Raw genomic sequence first — 17,374 nt, 5'->3', positions numbered from 1 at the left:
TATTAAAGTATCACTAACAGAAGTCATTTCCTGCCAGTATGCTCTCTTGAGATACCAAAATGAAGACCAGATAGTTGATTCATATTATTACCTTGAGAGCTTCCCAAGCACACAGCACATGTACAGCAGCTGCTGGTTATATTCTACTGAACGACCTGTCACACCTAACCTTTGCACATCTTAGGCTGTAAGAAGTTTTCCTGATCCCCCCCCCCCCCAAAAAAAAACATTTTCACATAGAAACAATGAAATTTGTGCTTTGTTGCAGACTTGTCGCCCCTGCATGTGTACCAGAGCCCAGGTGTTGTGGACTACTCCCAGGTGCTGTTGGATATCGAGAGGTTTCAGCTGGTGGTCGGAGCCAGGAACCACATCCTGGCCCTGCAGCTGAAAGACCTCAGCCTTGTACAGGTGGGTACTAATACATACAGCCCACCTACATAAGTCCGTATGTACAGACAAACCACTCAAGGCAGAATTATTTGGTCTCACCATATTGCAGTTTATAGACCTCAGCATTCTGCAGGTAAGCTTTCTTCTGAACTTCAAATGTTGTCCAAAGATATCCAGTCAGGATGCTGATGCTGGACTTTCTGACCACAACCACCTGTTCTACTCTGCGAAAACAAACTCTTTAAAGAAAATGAATCAATCAATCGATGGATGAGATTTTATGAACATGTTTGTGTTTGTTTCAGGAGTCAGAGTGGTCTCCTGATAATGACACAAGACTGATGTGCAAAAGTAAAGGACAGTCAGAGGTAAGGACATGCCAATTTGTTTTCTTGCTTCTCTGAAATTTTTAGCAAAAATTCAGCAAGGTGAAAGATGAAAGATGAAAAAAAGTCAAGATGAAAACAGACTGGGAGGATAAGGAAAATAAAACTTAAAGCTGGCTATATTCACTCCCTGAAATTGCTTGTACGTCTGATTCTGTTTTCTTGTCGATTTTGCAGTTCAGCATTATCTTTTTATATCCAAGAAAACATGACCATCACATCATTTATTTTTTCTAGGATGCTATTATAAGCAGTGTCTTCTTTGGGTTTGAAATATCTAAACAACTGTCAGATCGAGACTCATCAGTTTACGGAGTGTGTTAGTGACCAGGTTATGTAACAAGAGGTCATAAGTTTAAATCTCAGCTGTGTCACTCACCTGATATCTACGCTACTGGAAAGGGTTGCAGTCCTTAGGACAGCATATTAAGCTGCGGTCCACTGTCCATTGTACTTGTAAAAAATAGCAAGATTTCCCGGGTACAACAAACCTGTAAATACTGTGTGTACAATGTACATAGCATCTGTCTTCTTTGTCACGACCAGTGGATGTGTAGTTAAACTGTTCATTGAGTTCATTGAACTAACGCTGGCTCTAGATCCCTTTCACTTTCTTCAGATAAAAGTACTATCTAGACACTAATGGCTTTTCCTGGCCATCAGTCGTTGGTGCGTTCATCACAATTCAGGTCATGGAGGGGTCATAAGGACGTCTGTATCCACCATCATTCTTCTATCACCAGTTGCAGGCTGTTTACAGATCATGTAAACATGTCAGCCCTCTTTGTTCACTTCATCACTCAGTTCAAGCTTTGTCTTGTGCAGACTGCCAGAAATCTATTCTCAATATGTGCCTTTTGTTAGAATTACAAAACTCTAAAGCTGTACATATATTTTGTACTGTGCCAGAAATCTATTAAAACAGTAGCGTAGTCCTCCAGCAAGGAAGGAGCTGTCACATTGAAATTCCAGTTCGGGTCGCTCTTCATTTGATGAACACCAGAGTCTAGTCTCTGTGCCCATTTGTACAACTGTTAAAGCTGTGACATATGAAATAAAGTTATTTCAGCACAATCAGCAATTTTCCTACCTGCCAATATTGAGGTAACTAGTGCTCAGGTACCTTCCTCAGCATCTCAGTGCACTTCTACTTCTTGCCACTAGATGGCACTGCTGCAAGAATGCAGTGCCAAATGTGACTGAGTTTATATCCCCCCCTCCTAACAGTTAATGACTGGTGTAGATTGTAAATTGTTGGTTGTATGAAAATGATTTCAATTTGTAACATGTATTCTTTTTTCAGGAGGATTGCCATAACTACGTCCGAGTTTTGCTGTCACATGGAGACGAACTCTTCACATGTGGAACCAACGCCTTCTCTCCTGTCTGTTCTACAAGACTGGTAAGCCTGGTTTGAAGGAAATCTTGCACCTGAATAGATTCACAGAAAACTGTCCGCATCTATTTTTGTGTTTATTTTTTAGTTCAGCACTGTTTTCTTGGATACAAGAACCCACAAGTTAGAAAGGCGTGGCCTTAATATCAAATATTTCAGTATACGTTTATTCAGAATCATCATATTAAGTTTTTGTGGTTTTTCTCCCCTTAGTTGTCCAACCTGTCCTCAGTGAGCCAGGAGGTTAGCGGTGTGGCCAAGTGTCCATACGACCCCCGACACAACACCACCGCCCTGCTGAGTACTGAAGGGGAGTTGTACACGGCCACGTGTATGGACCTCACTGCCAGGGACCCGGCCATCTACCGCATGATGGGCCAACACCCCACACTCAGGACTGTACAGTACAACTCCAAATGGCTCAACGGTGAGACATTTCTATTCATGAATCTGCCGTCAACAACTTTTGTGGCGAATTTGTTGATTGCCAGAAGGCTGCTGAATTGCAAAATTGCAAAAGAATGAAGCATATTTTGTGCCTGAAAATCTTTTGTGGCACTGAGCAGAGCTCGCAACTTTGGTATGTCAATTGACTTGTGATGTAGGCATAGATGTAAAGCATGTGCTTTTTGAATTGCTGTTTTTTTTTTAAACAATTTGACTTATTTTGCTTTATTCATTTCGGAGTACTTTTATGTAACACTCACAACTCAATGTAACACTCAATGCTTCATCTTACAATGATTGTCATAGATGCCTATTTTAGCACACATCATGTACTTTTACTTTATTACATTCATACTTTAAGAGCTTTCTATTCAGAGCTACACATGATTATTGATTTTATTGCTCAAGATCATGTCAATGAGATATCTAATGTTTCTTTTCTCAATTCTCCTTAACATGCAGAGCCCAACTTTGTATCATCTTACGAGATTGGAGACTTCATCTACTTTTTCTTTCGAGAAACTGCAGCAGAAAATGAAAACTGTGGAAAGGTTGGTAATAGTTTTTTCTGTGATTTTATGCTTTCACCTTAGTGCTTTAATGATGGTTGTATTGTCTAGTACAAACACTTGAAAAGTTTCCAATGAAAAGCAAACTTAAGAGATTTTTCCTTTGCAGACTGTCTTTTCAAGAGTTGCAAGAATATGCAAGGTGAGTGGTTTAGATAGAAGCTGTGGGCAAATTTTCTGTTGTGACCATTTTGTTGAATCCTTTGATTAGAGTTTTTCAAATTTTTAACCTTCTCACTGCTGCCTAACCCCATAACCAATACAAATTTGGTGCCAAACGGCTACCTTAGCATGCTGAATGTTAAGGTTAAACTTGTTTGCTTGTTGCCACAGAATGACATCGGTGGTCACTTCTTGCTGGAGGAAAACTGGACGACGTTTATGAAGGCCAGACTGAACTGTTCTAGACCTGGACACTTCCCCTTCTACTACAATGAACTTCGTAAGAATTTCTCCTTGTTTATATATATGTATACATGCACATGCTCATGGACACTCCGGTTTTATATCTATGATTATGTCTTTGTCTGTTTCATCATCATCATCCACTGTAGAAACATCTTGCAGCCACATTCATTGTTTCTTCATCTTTTTTTCATTGTGCCTTGGATTTGTTTGCCAGGTTATATGGCTTGTGAAAGTTCATAGTCATTAACTAAATGTTATGATGCTGCACAGATATGAACGTGCACCCATAATTGTATACCATTCAGATTATGTTTGCAAGGTTCAACTTGAGTTTGGTAAAGATTTGATTTTTTTTTTGAAATTTAGTTTCAATGCTTGTGAACTTGAGTTTAAAAGGATTTGGGCTGACCAAAATGCTTTTTGTTGTGAGAAGAATGTCACAACTAGGTTTTCAACATGTTGGGTGCAGGGTTGGTATGTTGCTATCAGAGAAATATTAACGGCTTGATTCAATCTTCTTACAGAGGCCACTTACTACAACCCAGCAGAAGAGATAGTGTATGGAGTCTTCTCAACTGAAGAGTAAGTTCTTTTTTTAATAGAATTTTCCAGCTGGCTTCTATTATCCATGTTAACAGCCTTAGTTTGTGTTGAAATGTTACGACTAATCGATAAACCACAGATTTGTTGTGCTATTATAGAGTTCTGCAATCTATTTTAGTCCTGAACTTTGCAAAACCTTCAGAGGCTGTTGCTCACTACAGTATGTTATAAAAGAACATTCCAGCTGGGTTCTGTTATGCATGTTACAGTCTTATGCTGAAATGTTTAGCACTGTTTATGTTGATACTTCGCATCTGGTGTAAACAACTGTCACATTGTCACAAATTTTGAACATAAACACTTTATTCAGGGAACATCTCTTACACTAGATAAATTATAACTAATGTACCTGTTTACATGATGTACAATGTCATGTAAAGAATGCATACCTTTTTCAACCCATTCTTTGATTTTTGTACTGTTTGTGGCCAGTGGCAATGCTAATTCTTCATTCAACAAAGTGTAGATAGAAAGTACGAATTCTATTTAATGTACTCAATACTAGGCTACATGAATTCAATCTGTTGGCTCTTGGACTTGAATGGAAGAACAACATGAAAACAGAGTCTGAGGGAAAGAAAGTTTTTGTACACACAGTTTCAAGGAGTGAAAATAGTGACAGATTTAAATTTTTCTTGCAGACCTCTGTTTTCATCTTGTCCTCTGCTTAACCTTCTCCCTGCTGCCCAATCCTGTAATGAATATATACCAGTGCCAAATAACTACCTCAGCATGGAGAAGGTTATAACATATGAGAATCAAGGAAATGAATTGGTCTGGCCTTGGAATGAAATTAAAGATTGAAGTGAATCTTAGATGATTGTTTAAATTTCTCTCTGTTTTATTTTACAGAAACGGCATTGCAGGTTCAGCCATTTGTGCGTACAACCTGTCATCAATAGAGGAGGTCTTCAATGGCTCCTTTAGATACAAGCCCAACTCCAAGTCTGCCTGGCTGACGTCCCAAAACCCCAACTCAAACTTCCAGGTGAATTGTCGCAGTCTTCATAATGACTTCAAACAACTAAACCTTCAAACTGAAATAGCTAAATCATCATAGCTTTAAATCTGTAGAACATGGGATGAACCCTTCAGAAGATTTGATCTGAGAAGGTATGTAAAAGTTAAAAACAGTGCTCAGCCACTGAGGGAGCTACCCAGTGGTAAAAGAAAACAGAAATGAATAAAGGTATAATCTCTGTATTTTGTCGCTAACATATCTTTGAGATAACGTTACATGTAGCCTGATTTGTTTTTTATTTGTTCTGCTTATATCATGTTATGATCGTTCTGTATCCATTCATTTGGTGGTGAAAAGAACAGGAAGAAAGCAAATAACATTATACGTAGCAACATTTCTCAACACCAATGGAAGGCCATTCAGCACCATGAAAAGTCCACAACTAAACACAACACTCAAGCTTTTCCCAGCCTTATTTGTATAGTCTTGCATTTGGTATTCTCCTCAGAGATCCTTGTAATTGATGATTGAGTGGCATTGTGACGTAAAGGCCCAAAACCCAGAAATCCTGGGTTTGAATCCCTCGACATGCCACTGATCATGATGCTGTGCCCTTTGGAAAAGTCCAGCCAGGTGTAAAAATGGGTGGGGAGGTAAAAGACGGTGGAAAGAGAGGGTTGGGCCCTATAGTCAAGTGGATAACAACCCACTGTCCCTACAGCCTCAAAAGGCTATGGGACCACTTTTACCTCAGAGCTGCTTGCCTATTTTTCAAGCTTAGAATCATGCTAACCTGACCATATTCCCCCTACAGTGTGAGACAGTGGGCCCTGACCACCTACGGCCCAACCAGACAAGCCGCTCTCTGGAAGATGCCATGAAGTACCAACTCATGGACCAGGCTGTCCCCCCCTCTCACCAAAATCCACTGATCCAACAGGAATATGACAGGTAGCCAATCACTGACTCCTGGCCAATTTTGAAATTTTTCAATTCCCATATTGAGTGTTCACATACAGAAGAATAGCTCTTGGAGCAAGATAATGGATGTCACGCAATGATTCATGGTTTATTTTTGCACAATGCAAACAAAACACTATCACAGGCAAACTACTGAATTGGGGCACTGTTTACAAGGATGTTTCTCAAGAATAAGAACAGCAATCATTTTGATAAAGAGTTAGAATGTGGCCCATCACAATTAGACATTATTGAAATATATATGCACATGCATCATCATAGATACATGCAAGAAATATCAAATTTAAGATGAAATGCTTGTTTTCCCCCCAGATTTTCCCACATTGTTGTGGACAGAATACGAGGGAGGAGGGAGGTCTTCAGTGTCCTGTTTGTGGCAACTGGTAGGAATCTTTTGTTGCTGTTGTATGCTCTTGTATTATTTGTATTTGGCATTTTTGTGGAATTTTCAAGATATGTTCAAATTATGAGGAAGGCATTTCTTGTTGCTATGTCCATCATAGTATCATTAATATCAACCATTTCTTTTGATTTCCCCGTAGTATCTGGTACTATCAGGAAGTACATTGTTCTGCCTGGTACTGACCAGCCCTGTTTGGTGGAGGAGATTCACCCTTTTCCTGTGAGTATGTGCTTACAAGACGTTTTGACAAATTAAGTTATAGACTAGTATAAATCAGCTCCTAAAAATAAACAGGTTTTCCATTAAACTATGCCAGGGTTGACTTGAAGACCTTGCACTTGGGTCATATTTGCTGTTAATTTTTAAGTTACATTTTTAGGTCATATGTCTAAGAGTAACAGTGTCATCTTGCAAATACAAAACCATCCAGATCATACATGTACATAGGATTTTGGGAATTCTTGATAATCTTAACTGATATTCAACAAACAGTTTGTCTATAGCTAGTTCTATACATGTGCTTGTGTGTTAATAACTTTATTCTGGTATAGAATTTGAGAACCATGACAATTCCATGCCAGACACTGTGAAATGTGGAAAGACAAGGATTGTTCCTGACCTGAATATGGACTAATTACAATGATGAATGTGACACTGTTCTACAGGAGGGAGCTACGGAGCCAATCAGATCTGTCACACTGCTCTCAGATGAGGTGAGTCAAAGTCACGTTTGTGCAGCTCATAGTAGATTAGCGTATCACACATTCAGAACCTTCCCACATCTTTGCTCTCACCTACTCTCCCACCAAGAACGGTGCCGGGTTGGAAGTAGCCTAGACTACATCCTATTCTAGCTCCAGTTAACTACTCTGATCACATATTTCGTTTTCCACATTTATAGTTGAATGGCACTGACAACTTTGAAAGACTTGTAGGCAACCTTGCCGACCAACTCCTGATAAGCACAGATGACCTTACTCACAACTAACTACCAACCACATATGGCCCTGCTCACGAATAACTCAATAAAACAAACAAGCAAACTCCCTGGAGAAGATTTGGAGGCCATGGTCAGCTATGAGTGAATGGTGCACAATAATCTGAACATGCTTAGATTTCTGGGAGAAATGAGAAAAAGCACTTTTTGCCAGCTGGCATCAGTACATTTCCCTTACCCATTCAAACTCTATTGTTTCCATTACATAAGACTCAATACAGAATGCAATGCAATACAGGTGGATAAAATAGATTCTGAAACTCATCCCTTGGTTCTGTCCACAGGAGGCTATCTTTGTGGGTTCCCAGACACGCATAATGAAGGTCCCCGTCCACAGGTGTCAACAGTTCAAGTCCAGGAAGTAAGTCACACCTAATAATAAACCTTAACCTTCTCCCTGCTGCATAACTCTGTAACCAATAGGGAATTGGGGGCCAAACTGCTACTTCAGAGTACTAAAGGTTAGATTGTCTTTCAGACATTTTGAAGTAAGATTTGATTGGTTGGTTACTGGATTTAGAAAAATAAATTTTGTTACTTTGCAGAACCTGTCTCCTGGCCATGGACCCCTACTGTGGCTGGGACTCCTACAACAAGAGATGTGCTTCTCTTAGACAGAGGTGAGTGAGTTGAAATTGGTATATTTCCTCAAGCTATTTGGTTTGGCAATTTTGTCTGGCAGAAAATAAGGGCATACATGACCTCTCCATGGTACTGAATTAGCTGCCTTAGCAATGCATTGATTTTGCTAACGGCTGTAGTGTCTTATTTTGGGTCTTTCCAAACAAGTTTCCCAAACAAGAACTGATTGTTGATAACAACTTCAGAATCTGATTTGTATTTCCTACAGTATGGAACATATGCAGGACTGGCACCAAGACATCAGCTCTTGTCCTGTTCTCAACCTCCCAGGTTAGGATAACATTATTTTTCATGAATATTTCATATTTCATGTTGGACTTACATGTAAACCATAAGGCTTCAAGTATAGGACTTCATGGGTAACATTCTATATAGCTCTGTGAAGGACTCTATCTCTTTCCAGCAATATGTATATAGGACTAAACATTATATTTCTTCTGAACTTTACATTTGCAAAATGCCCAATGCATTTTTCACCCACCCACCCCCAGTTGACGGAGGGTACAGCGAGTGGTTGCTGTGGGAGCCGTGTACCCAGCTGCTGGAGAGCGGGGAGGAGACGACGTGCATGTGTCGGTCCCGGGCGTGTGACAACCCTGCGCCGCGGTGTGGGGGGAAGCCCTGTATGGACCCCGCGACTCAAGTGTCCAACTGTACAAGTAAGGACTTGATCTTACCTTATTGCAACTGTCATAATGTCCAATTGTACTTTAGAATAGCCTAGGTAGCAGCATCATCAACTGTATCCTACATCTGCAGTCATTGTTGACTAAATATAGGTCAGTGAAACTTTTCAGATTTCACTCACTGCTATACAATAATGGACCTCTCCAAGGTGCTGAAATACCTTCCAAGACATGGCATAGATTTTGCCAATGTCTCTTAGGCTGCAGTGCCCTATTTTGGATATGTCTTTGCCATTGAGGACATTTGGCAATCTCATGTTGCTTTCTAGACCTCAAAGTTGATAACACAGTTTTTATAAAGTCACAGCAGAATGTAGAAATAGCATAGGAAACTAAACTTGACTGAATAAATATAGTATGTTGTATCATCTTATTTAACATATCTGATGAACAGAGCAAGGAATATCAGACTGAGGATGAAAAAAATAGGAATGAATATTCTGTTCAAAGTTGGTATTCAAAAAAAATTCAATTAATGCATGATGGTCTGAATGGATGTCACTCCAATGAAAAATCTGAACAAAAGAATAGCAAAAGTAGACCTTCTATCTGAGGTTACGTAAGGAGTATTAGGAATCAATATATTTAAAATGTTTTCAGTTAATGGAGGCTGGTCAGAGTGGTCAGTGTGGACGTGCTGCTCGAGAACTTGCGGCCCGGCGGTCAAGATGCGCCATCGCTCCTGCACCAACCCTGCGCCCCAGTACGGGGGTCGGCTGTGTGTGGGCTACAGTCAGGAACATCTCGTCTGCAACAACCCTCCCTGTCCTGGTGAGATTCTCCTTTCTTTTATTCAGTTTTCAAGTGTGGCAAGGCGGTCTTGTCGTAGAGTTGTTGACTAGTATAAAGGTTCTGGGTTTGAATCTATAGTAGGTCCCAATGTTCTCCTCTTGGGAAAGACACTTAACACCTATTTCCTCAGTCTAAAATGATCTGGTTAGGGACATCGTCTTGGATGGTACATAAAGCCGGGGGCCCCGTGTTTGAAGAGAGCCACACCTTGAGCATGTTTAAGACCCTACCACACTTGATAGTTCCATTGTGTCGGTTTTGAAATGTTACATGTTTTGCACTTTGTTTCTGCAGAGGCCAAAGGGGTGTGGCTGGACTGGTCGCCATGGTCGCAATGTTCCAGGAAGTGTGGCGGAGGGATACAGGAGAGGACCAGGATGTGCACCGCCCAGGAGTGTCCCTCTGGGTGTGATAAGGAGTACAGAGCTTGTAATGCACACAACTGTCCAGGTAAACAGAGTCTTGAATTGTATATTCAGGTTGCAGGATGGTGGCATTCAAATCAGATGTTTGAATCATCTGACAGTTTTTTTTCAAATCTTCTGTGTTTCTTTTATCCTTTCATTTCTTTTCTTACCCTTACATGTATCATATAGATCATCTATGACAGTAGGGATTTTAGGCTGTATGTAAGGGATGTTAAAACTTACTCTAGCCTAATTTGGGGGGAAAACATGAGATGACCATGCAGACATTTGCCAATCAGGATTCCCCATTCACATGGGCACAGGATTTGGTTTGACTGAGAATCCTTGGTGACAAATCACTCCGAAGGACATGTACAACTGTATCTTGTTAATATTTTTCCTTACTCATTTTATCTTTGATAACTGCAACCATTGTCAATTAGTCTTCTCCATTTGTCAAAAGAAGAAAGTTTTCAGTTTAAAAAAAAGAAGCCAAGATCAATGCTCTTATGGTGGATATTATGCATACAAATGTTTCTTTTACCCATACTTAGAAGCACTTTATGTACATTTTCCATTTCTTTATTGTTATAGAAACACGTAAGTCCACCCCATGGAGCCCGTGGATACACATGAACATCACGGACCGCGGCGGATACTACGAGGGGCGCGTACGTTACGTGTGTAAGGCCCGCGTGCCTGATGACAGCCTGCTCTGGGTGGGACATCGCAGGCTGGACATGCGCTACTGCGACCCCAACAGCAGACACTCCTGCGCAACTAAAGGTATTGGGTCAATAAATTGCTATTGATATAAACCATTAGGAAAGTAGAGGGATGTCCCTATACTTGCTCAATTGGTAGCAGCCTCACAGTTGAGCTCCTGGTTCTAATTAGTTGGTAACTCGTAGACCCGGTTCAATCTTGGGAAGGGCATGTTGGTTGGGGCTGCACTCATTTTTCAGATGGGAGGTAAAATGGGGGTCCTGTGTTTTATTAAGTGGTGCCTCAAGCATATTAAGGGTAAGGGGTTGCAACCTCTCAAATGGTGCTGAACTGAAAAATTAACATGAGAATTCAATGGAAAATCAACATGCAATCAACATGGTCCAAGGGGAAAGTCTTTACCTTGGTAAACACAGTTTCAGGGAGTGAACATGGCCATATTCAAGTGTTCATCCCTTTTGCTACATATCTAACATAAATATTTGAGAACCAAGGAGATGAATTGGTGTGTCCTTATTACAGCAAGCTGAGAAGGTTGTGTTGCATGATTAGTTGTAAACTGTTTTCATTCTTTGTCGAAAACCGTAGATGGGATCCTTTTTGACCAAATCTCCCTTTTCTTGTTTTGCATTGTAGAAGTATATGTATCAGTAGTTCACTTATCTTCTTACTTTATTAGGTCCAGCTCGAGTTGTCCACGGGGTGTGGTCCAGCTGGTTGCCATGGTCACCATGTACAGTGAGCTGTGGGTCAGGGGTCAGAACGCGGCAGAGACAGTGTAACAACCCCCCTCCCTCCGGTGGTGGTTCGCCCTGCCTCGGCCCTGATGTCATCTATAAGGACTGTACCATGGCACCTTGTACAGGTGGGGAAGGGTCCAATCATCTTCTTTTATTCTTGATTTAAGAATTAAGTCAAGAGACAATGTGCTGTAACACAATATCACCAGGTTAGCCACAGAGTGTAAGATCAGTCAGTATCTCTACTTCTCCAGAAATTTTGCTACAACAAAGAATTCAATTGAAACCCATCGTTGGATTCAAGAAACTTGTTGTAAAATATGCCTATTTCTTAGGAGAGATTAAGAATATTTGAGAATTCACCAAACTTTGCAATATAAGCAAGGTACCTCTCAGTGTGAGTGGATCAAACCTTACAGTCTGGACTTACACAGTTTGTACCTCCTGTACAAAACTGGAAATAGTTTACTGCTTATACCAAAGAAACAAACAAACAAATTTGATGTTGTTGTTTTTTGGTCCTCTCCAGCTAACAGCACCTGGTCGTGTTGGTCGGAGTGGTCGCACTGTTCGGTGTCGTGTGACGGCGGGACGCGCTTCCGCACCAGGACGTGCTTCGGGATGGGTCAGTGTGACGGGGACAGGAGGAAGGAGGAGACATGTAATGCACACCCATGTCTGAGTACGTCCTTACATATACTGTTTTGTCAAAACATATCATTAGGATAACATACTCCCGGAACAGTGGTTAAGAACCCTCCCTTTGGACATACATGAAGGTTGGGAGTTAAAATCCCATGCAGATGTGCATACTGCTGGGTCTAGGATGTTAAGTCGTTTAACGTCCACTATTGTACCTGTCAAAAAGAGCTAAGGGAATTTTTCTTGTACAATGAACCTGTCAATAGTGAGTACTGAAGGGACTTGAACAATGGTCACGGTAGACAGGTGCCCGGAATAATTTTATTCTATTTTATTTTATTTTAGTATTAAAATGCTTGGGTCGATAGCCAGGTCGTCTTTGTGCAAAGGTGGTCACTGATACAGGTTTGACTGTATACACTGCACTTTCTGTCTGTCTTTCATGTCCCTATCCCTTGTTCCATGTCCATTTCCTTTCTCTATCCTAATGTGATAAACATTTTCTGATGTTTTCCTGTTCGCAGTAAACGGATGGCGACACTGGTCCCACTGGTCCCCGTGTGACGAGGCCGGCCTGCGTAGGAGGACACGAGAGTGTGGAGAGGAGTCGCCCCTCCCCGGACACTGCACAGGCAACTCCACACAGGAACAACCGTGTGTAACGGACGTCAACCTGGGTAAGTTCATCCTTTAGCAACATGTCTACAATTCAGGTTATTCAGTCATCCATGCATGATGTACAAAATGCTCGATAAACTGGTGGACGTACCAACTACAAAGTACCTAATAACAGCTCAGAAAGGAACAAGAAATAGGTATGTCTTCAAGTACCAAAGCTATCAACCCAGAATTGAGGTGTTTAAATTGTTTTTCTCCCTAGAACAATAGTAGGGTGGAATTCTTTGCCAACAAGTGCCATCCTCATTAGAGAGCTTTAAACAGCGCCTACAGCTAGATGTGCAATGGATAGGTGTGGCAGGTCATTCAGTGTGATATAACCAGCTGCTGCCGTGCTGCGCACCTGCAAAGCTGGTGTGTTATGCCAAAGGGAAATTATACCGGCTATATAGATACATGGTCATTTGTATTTTTGTATGAAAATGTATTTAAGTTAAAAAGGGGTAAATCTGATATGTTAGTAGCTGGTGGCATTTTCATAAGGTCACACATTACCACTTCTGTCTGTCTTTTATCTATCTTTGTCTGAAAACACTGAAAAGTGGTTAAAAAGATTTTAAAGAACTTTTCCCCAACATGTAAGTATTGTAGACATGATGTTTGTATGTATAAGATTCAGACCCACATTTTGTAAGTCTTCCAAAGGCAGTGCAGTTTCTGTATGTTCTGCCAAAGAGGGCATTCAATGTGACTCTAATTGCTTTCCTTTGTTTGTTACAGATGACGTCAACATCCAACCAGTCCGGTCCAAAAACTGGAATAAAAAGATTGACCTTATCTACATCATAATCGCGGGAATTGCGTCATTCTTTCTGGGAGGAACGTTATTCCTAGGATCGTACATCTACTACCTGAGATTCCAAGAGTCCAGAATACACCCCTGTCACAAACACGTCAACGTGAACAAACCGAACAACAAGAAAATGATCAACACAAAGCCAAAGATGACGGTGTACGAAGCAAGTAAAGGGGATCCCAAATACGCAACGTATAAAGACCCTTTCTGGGACTAGATTTTTTTCATGTGTTATGATCTTGACTGAGTATACTGAACTTAAGTATAGCTCATCTTGTTGACAAGGACCCATGCAGGGAGGAAATACCACATGTTGATGACTATTCAAATGCAAGCAATCAAAAGCCAAGGACAGCAGGAATGTCAATACTGCAGTACTCATCAGAGCTGCAAGGAGGTGCTGCTGCATGGTGGACCAATGACCACTGACTGGTTCTGGAGGTTCAACTGCATTAATCAAGTGTGTTGCTGCCGTGATGGAAAAAAAAATAGGGAGAAACTCTGTGAAGTCTAAATCACAATACCGAGCAATGAAGTGCAAGACAATGCTGATGCAACAAATAGATGATGTTATTCAATTGCGAGAGACTTCTCCAATTGTTTTTGAAAACTTTAAATTGGATGATTCTTTATCAAATTTTGATGCTGACAAGCCATATTGGTATAATTCCTAGTGAGATATTGTGATGGGTTTATAGTGTTAATGAATTCAAATGCACTGCCAACTTTTATCCCTATATTCCAATACTTGTACATAGTAATGGTTTAGATACATTCAGGGCTTCCATTAACACCAGTTTCTATTGTGATCAAGGACTGTGATTTTGGCAAAGCCTCAGGGGCAAAAGGGTTTATTTTCTGTTAGTAAGGGCATACCAATCTATCTTTTTGTTTCTCTCACAAAAGCAATGTTATCAAATTAGAAGAACAACTTGAAAGCTGAGTGCACAGAATGTTAGAGGGTGGAAAACAGTCAGATTCAAGTGTTTCTGTTTTCATTTTTGCCTTTTGCTGAATCTTTACTTTGAAATATATGAGATCCAAGGAGTTCTATTAGGGTGGCCAAAAAAGCAGTTGATGTAAAAATGAGAGGTTCTTATGATGTGCAGTTGGTTTGATAGTCTGTCAAAAAATCTTGCCCAATCCTTTGCTTCATCTTTAAATTCAAGCCATATGATGATGTCCATATTATACCGTCCTAAGCCATTCTTTAAAATTGATATCTTCTACTCATCATGCACACATTGTATATGATACACATGACTCTAGATATCTCACAAACTCTATTTTTATACAAAAAGGAGTGAAATACGTCTTAGATACAGTTCAAACTGCCAGGTAGATACTTCAGTACAGAATGTGTGCCAAAATTGAATGGAAGAATAGTCTGTATTTGTATAATAAGAAGGACTAGGGGATTTTCCAGGATTTCTGAAATGTACTTCAGAAATAAGTTAAGTTGTACATTTATTGAATTTTCAATGCTAACCTGCTGGTGTATATAGCATTACTAGATTGTGTGTGATTTTTTTCGTACATGGATATTGATAATTTCTTTCTTTCTGAGAAAATATTTCAGAAAATATTGGTGACAAAGGCTGTGAAAATTGCCAAAATGTGACAGGGAAAATGTTTGTGTAAGCCTTTTCAGATAGTAAGGAGTAACAAAATTCCTTTGATTGTTCAACTTCTTTATGAACAAGAAGTCCTTTTGAACTTGAACTTTAAGAAAAGTGAAGTGGCTCACTCAATTCATTAATACTCACACATGTAGCTTACTAATACCATCAGTTAGTGGTAGCTTAAATGTGCATCAAGGTCACATCATTTGTTTGTTCTTGGACTAAAAAAAGATAATATTCAAGTTTTGGTCAAAGATGTCCAAGAACTAATTTAAAAGAAATGAATTGTTGTTGCCTAATGATGGCATTTAACTGTAACATTCTGAATATCTACCAGCTGGATTGGTAGACCTGAAAATGCAGTTCCTTTTTTATGCCTCAATACGTAACGCCACTGTACGTAATCTGTACAAGAAAGTATTGCACACTTTTGTGAACTTTCAAATGTGAAAAATGTTTGTATACAAAATTGTTACTGAAGTCCATGAAATTGAATGTTACACCTACTCCAGTGATAATGTCATCTAAGGAACTGTTGCCATCAAATGTGTTCTTGTGTGTGCAGGAATTTACCTACATGTAGTTGGCGTTTTAAGCAAAGAATTTCCACTATCTTTGGTCAAAAGATGCATGTTGCGTAAAAGTTGCCATCCAAGATTCAATTAAACGTTTTGCTAAATTTGAGTATGCATATGACGTAGATAGTTCCGTAGCCAGAGTCACAAGTTGAAACACTGCTGTTGGATACGTATTACATAATCATGTTTCCATACTTGGATTACAAAGTTCTTTGCACACAACCAACTGTTTTACCTAGCCGACAATTTGGTGATCGTCTGTCACCTTCCTCAGGGCAATGCTGACTGGTTCTACTTGGCACTGCAGCTAGGTGTCCCTGCTGCAGTGTGAAGCATTCGGTCCCAAATGTGACTGAGTTTGTATCCCCCCTCATCACAGTTCATGACTTGATCAGAAAATTTACTCCAGTCATGGATCGTGATGAGGGGGGATATAAACTCAGTCACGTTTGGGATCGACTGCATTCTTCACATTGCAGCAGCGACATCTAGCTGCAGTACAAAGTAGAACCAGTCATTGAAGAAGGTGACAGACGGTCACCAAAACGTCGGCTAGGTTAAACAACTTGGTCGTGTACAAAGAACTTTGTTATCCACTTTCCATCGATGTTTGTACTAGAGAATATATGTTACCTTATATGTATAGCATAGACTTGCCAGGCTGTAAATATATATAGCAATTAATGTGCAATCCGCGTAGAGACTACTAGCATCTTGATTGATTTGTAAATTTGAAAATTCTAACAGGGCATTGTAACTGTACACTCCTCATGTTGAACTGGTATTTGAGAAAGCATTGGTTGATTCATATGGAAGATGCTTTGCCATGTAAGTTTTTGTGTTTTGTCTTCGAAAACAATAAAGTTGTTAGGTATGATAGGTATGGTAGTTTTATTCTGTATGAATGGTACGTTTGGGTTTCGTGTAAACTGAAACGGCAGTAGTATTGACGACAAAAACACCGAGTATAACTACCCGCACAAGCCGTTTTTGGAATGCTTGTCTCAAAATGAGCAAATGTTCATTCCTGATACAATGTTGACATTTAGGTAGTCCGGGTGAGCTTCAATGTCAAGAACAAGAGCAGAGAAGACCTGGAGTGAAAACCCCGTAAGCGCCAATCTCGTTTCTCAAGTTGCAAAATGGCCAAATTTGGGATGAGAGACGCTTCATTAGCGAGATACGGGCATTTCATTAAAAGAGCACTGGAAAACGGGGATGATAGGGGATGAATATCCTTTTTTTTTCAATTTTAGAAAAAGGGCATTTTTGGACGTCCTTGTTTTCAGAGCATACTACTTATGGTCTCCATTATATTCCTGCATCTTGTCTTCGTCACAGTCCTCTTCATTCTCAAGTTATAAGAATGTGTTTTTGAGATAAGTTGATCGCAGTCTTTGCAGAAGTGAACTTTTTGTTGTCTGTATGATACCCAAGCAGATGCCAGGAGGAAGATCGTCTCTTAAGCTTGTTGATACCATAATATACACCCCTTCTTTCATAAAACATGGTTGACCCTCG

General features: G+C 40.1%; 1 protein-coding gene across 1 annotated transcript in view; it reads left to right on the top strand.

Moving 5' to 3' along the window:
- Positions 1–16,732, top strand: part of LOC136446018 (semaphorin-5A-like) — a 61,152-nt gene extending 44,420 nt beyond the window's left edge. Inside the window, exons 4-27 of the mRNA XM_066444285.1 lie at positions 269–411; positions 699–761; positions 2,083–2,181; positions 2,389–2,602; positions 3,085–3,173; positions 3,301–3,333; positions 3,525–3,633; positions 4,124–4,181; positions 5,055–5,190; positions 5,978–6,114; positions 6,457–6,527; positions 6,687–6,766; positions 7,213–7,260; positions 7,829–7,905; positions 8,090–8,164; positions 8,395–8,456; positions 8,678–8,845; positions 9,473–9,643; positions 9,959–10,114; positions 10,666–10,857; positions 11,477–11,662; positions 12,067–12,219; positions 12,704–12,856; positions 13,578–16,732. Of these exons, the coding sequence (XP_066300382.1) occupies positions 269–411; positions 699–761; positions 2,083–2,181; positions 2,389–2,602; positions 3,085–3,173; positions 3,301–3,333; positions 3,525–3,633; positions 4,124–4,181; positions 5,055–5,190; positions 5,978–6,114; positions 6,457–6,527; positions 6,687–6,766; positions 7,213–7,260; positions 7,829–7,905; positions 8,090–8,164; positions 8,395–8,456; positions 8,678–8,845; positions 9,473–9,643; positions 9,959–10,114; positions 10,666–10,857; positions 11,477–11,662; positions 12,067–12,219; positions 12,704–12,856; positions 13,578–13,870 (2,966 nt within the window). The 3' untranslated portion in view covers positions 13,871–16,732. The remainder of the gene's footprint in view (positions 1–268; positions 412–698; positions 762–2,082; positions 2,182–2,388; positions 2,603–3,084; positions 3,174–3,300; positions 3,334–3,524; positions 3,634–4,123; positions 4,182–5,054; positions 5,191–5,977; positions 6,115–6,456; positions 6,528–6,686; positions 6,767–7,212; positions 7,261–7,828; positions 7,906–8,089; positions 8,165–8,394; positions 8,457–8,677; positions 8,846–9,472; positions 9,644–9,958; positions 10,115–10,665; positions 10,858–11,476; positions 11,663–12,066; positions 12,220–12,703; positions 12,857–13,577) is intronic.
- The last annotated feature ends 642 nt before the right edge of the window (positions 16,733–17,374 follow it).

This window comes from Branchiostoma lanceolatum, chromosome 12 (assembly GCF_035083965.1).
Source record: "Branchiostoma lanceolatum isolate klBraLanc5 chromosome 12, klBraLanc5.hap2, whole genome shotgun sequence".
Lineage (NCBI taxonomy): Eukaryota > Metazoa > Chordata > Leptocardii > Amphioxiformes > Branchiostomatidae > Branchiostoma > Branchiostoma lanceolatum.
This window is presented reverse-complemented; position numbering and strand designations above follow the sequence as displayed.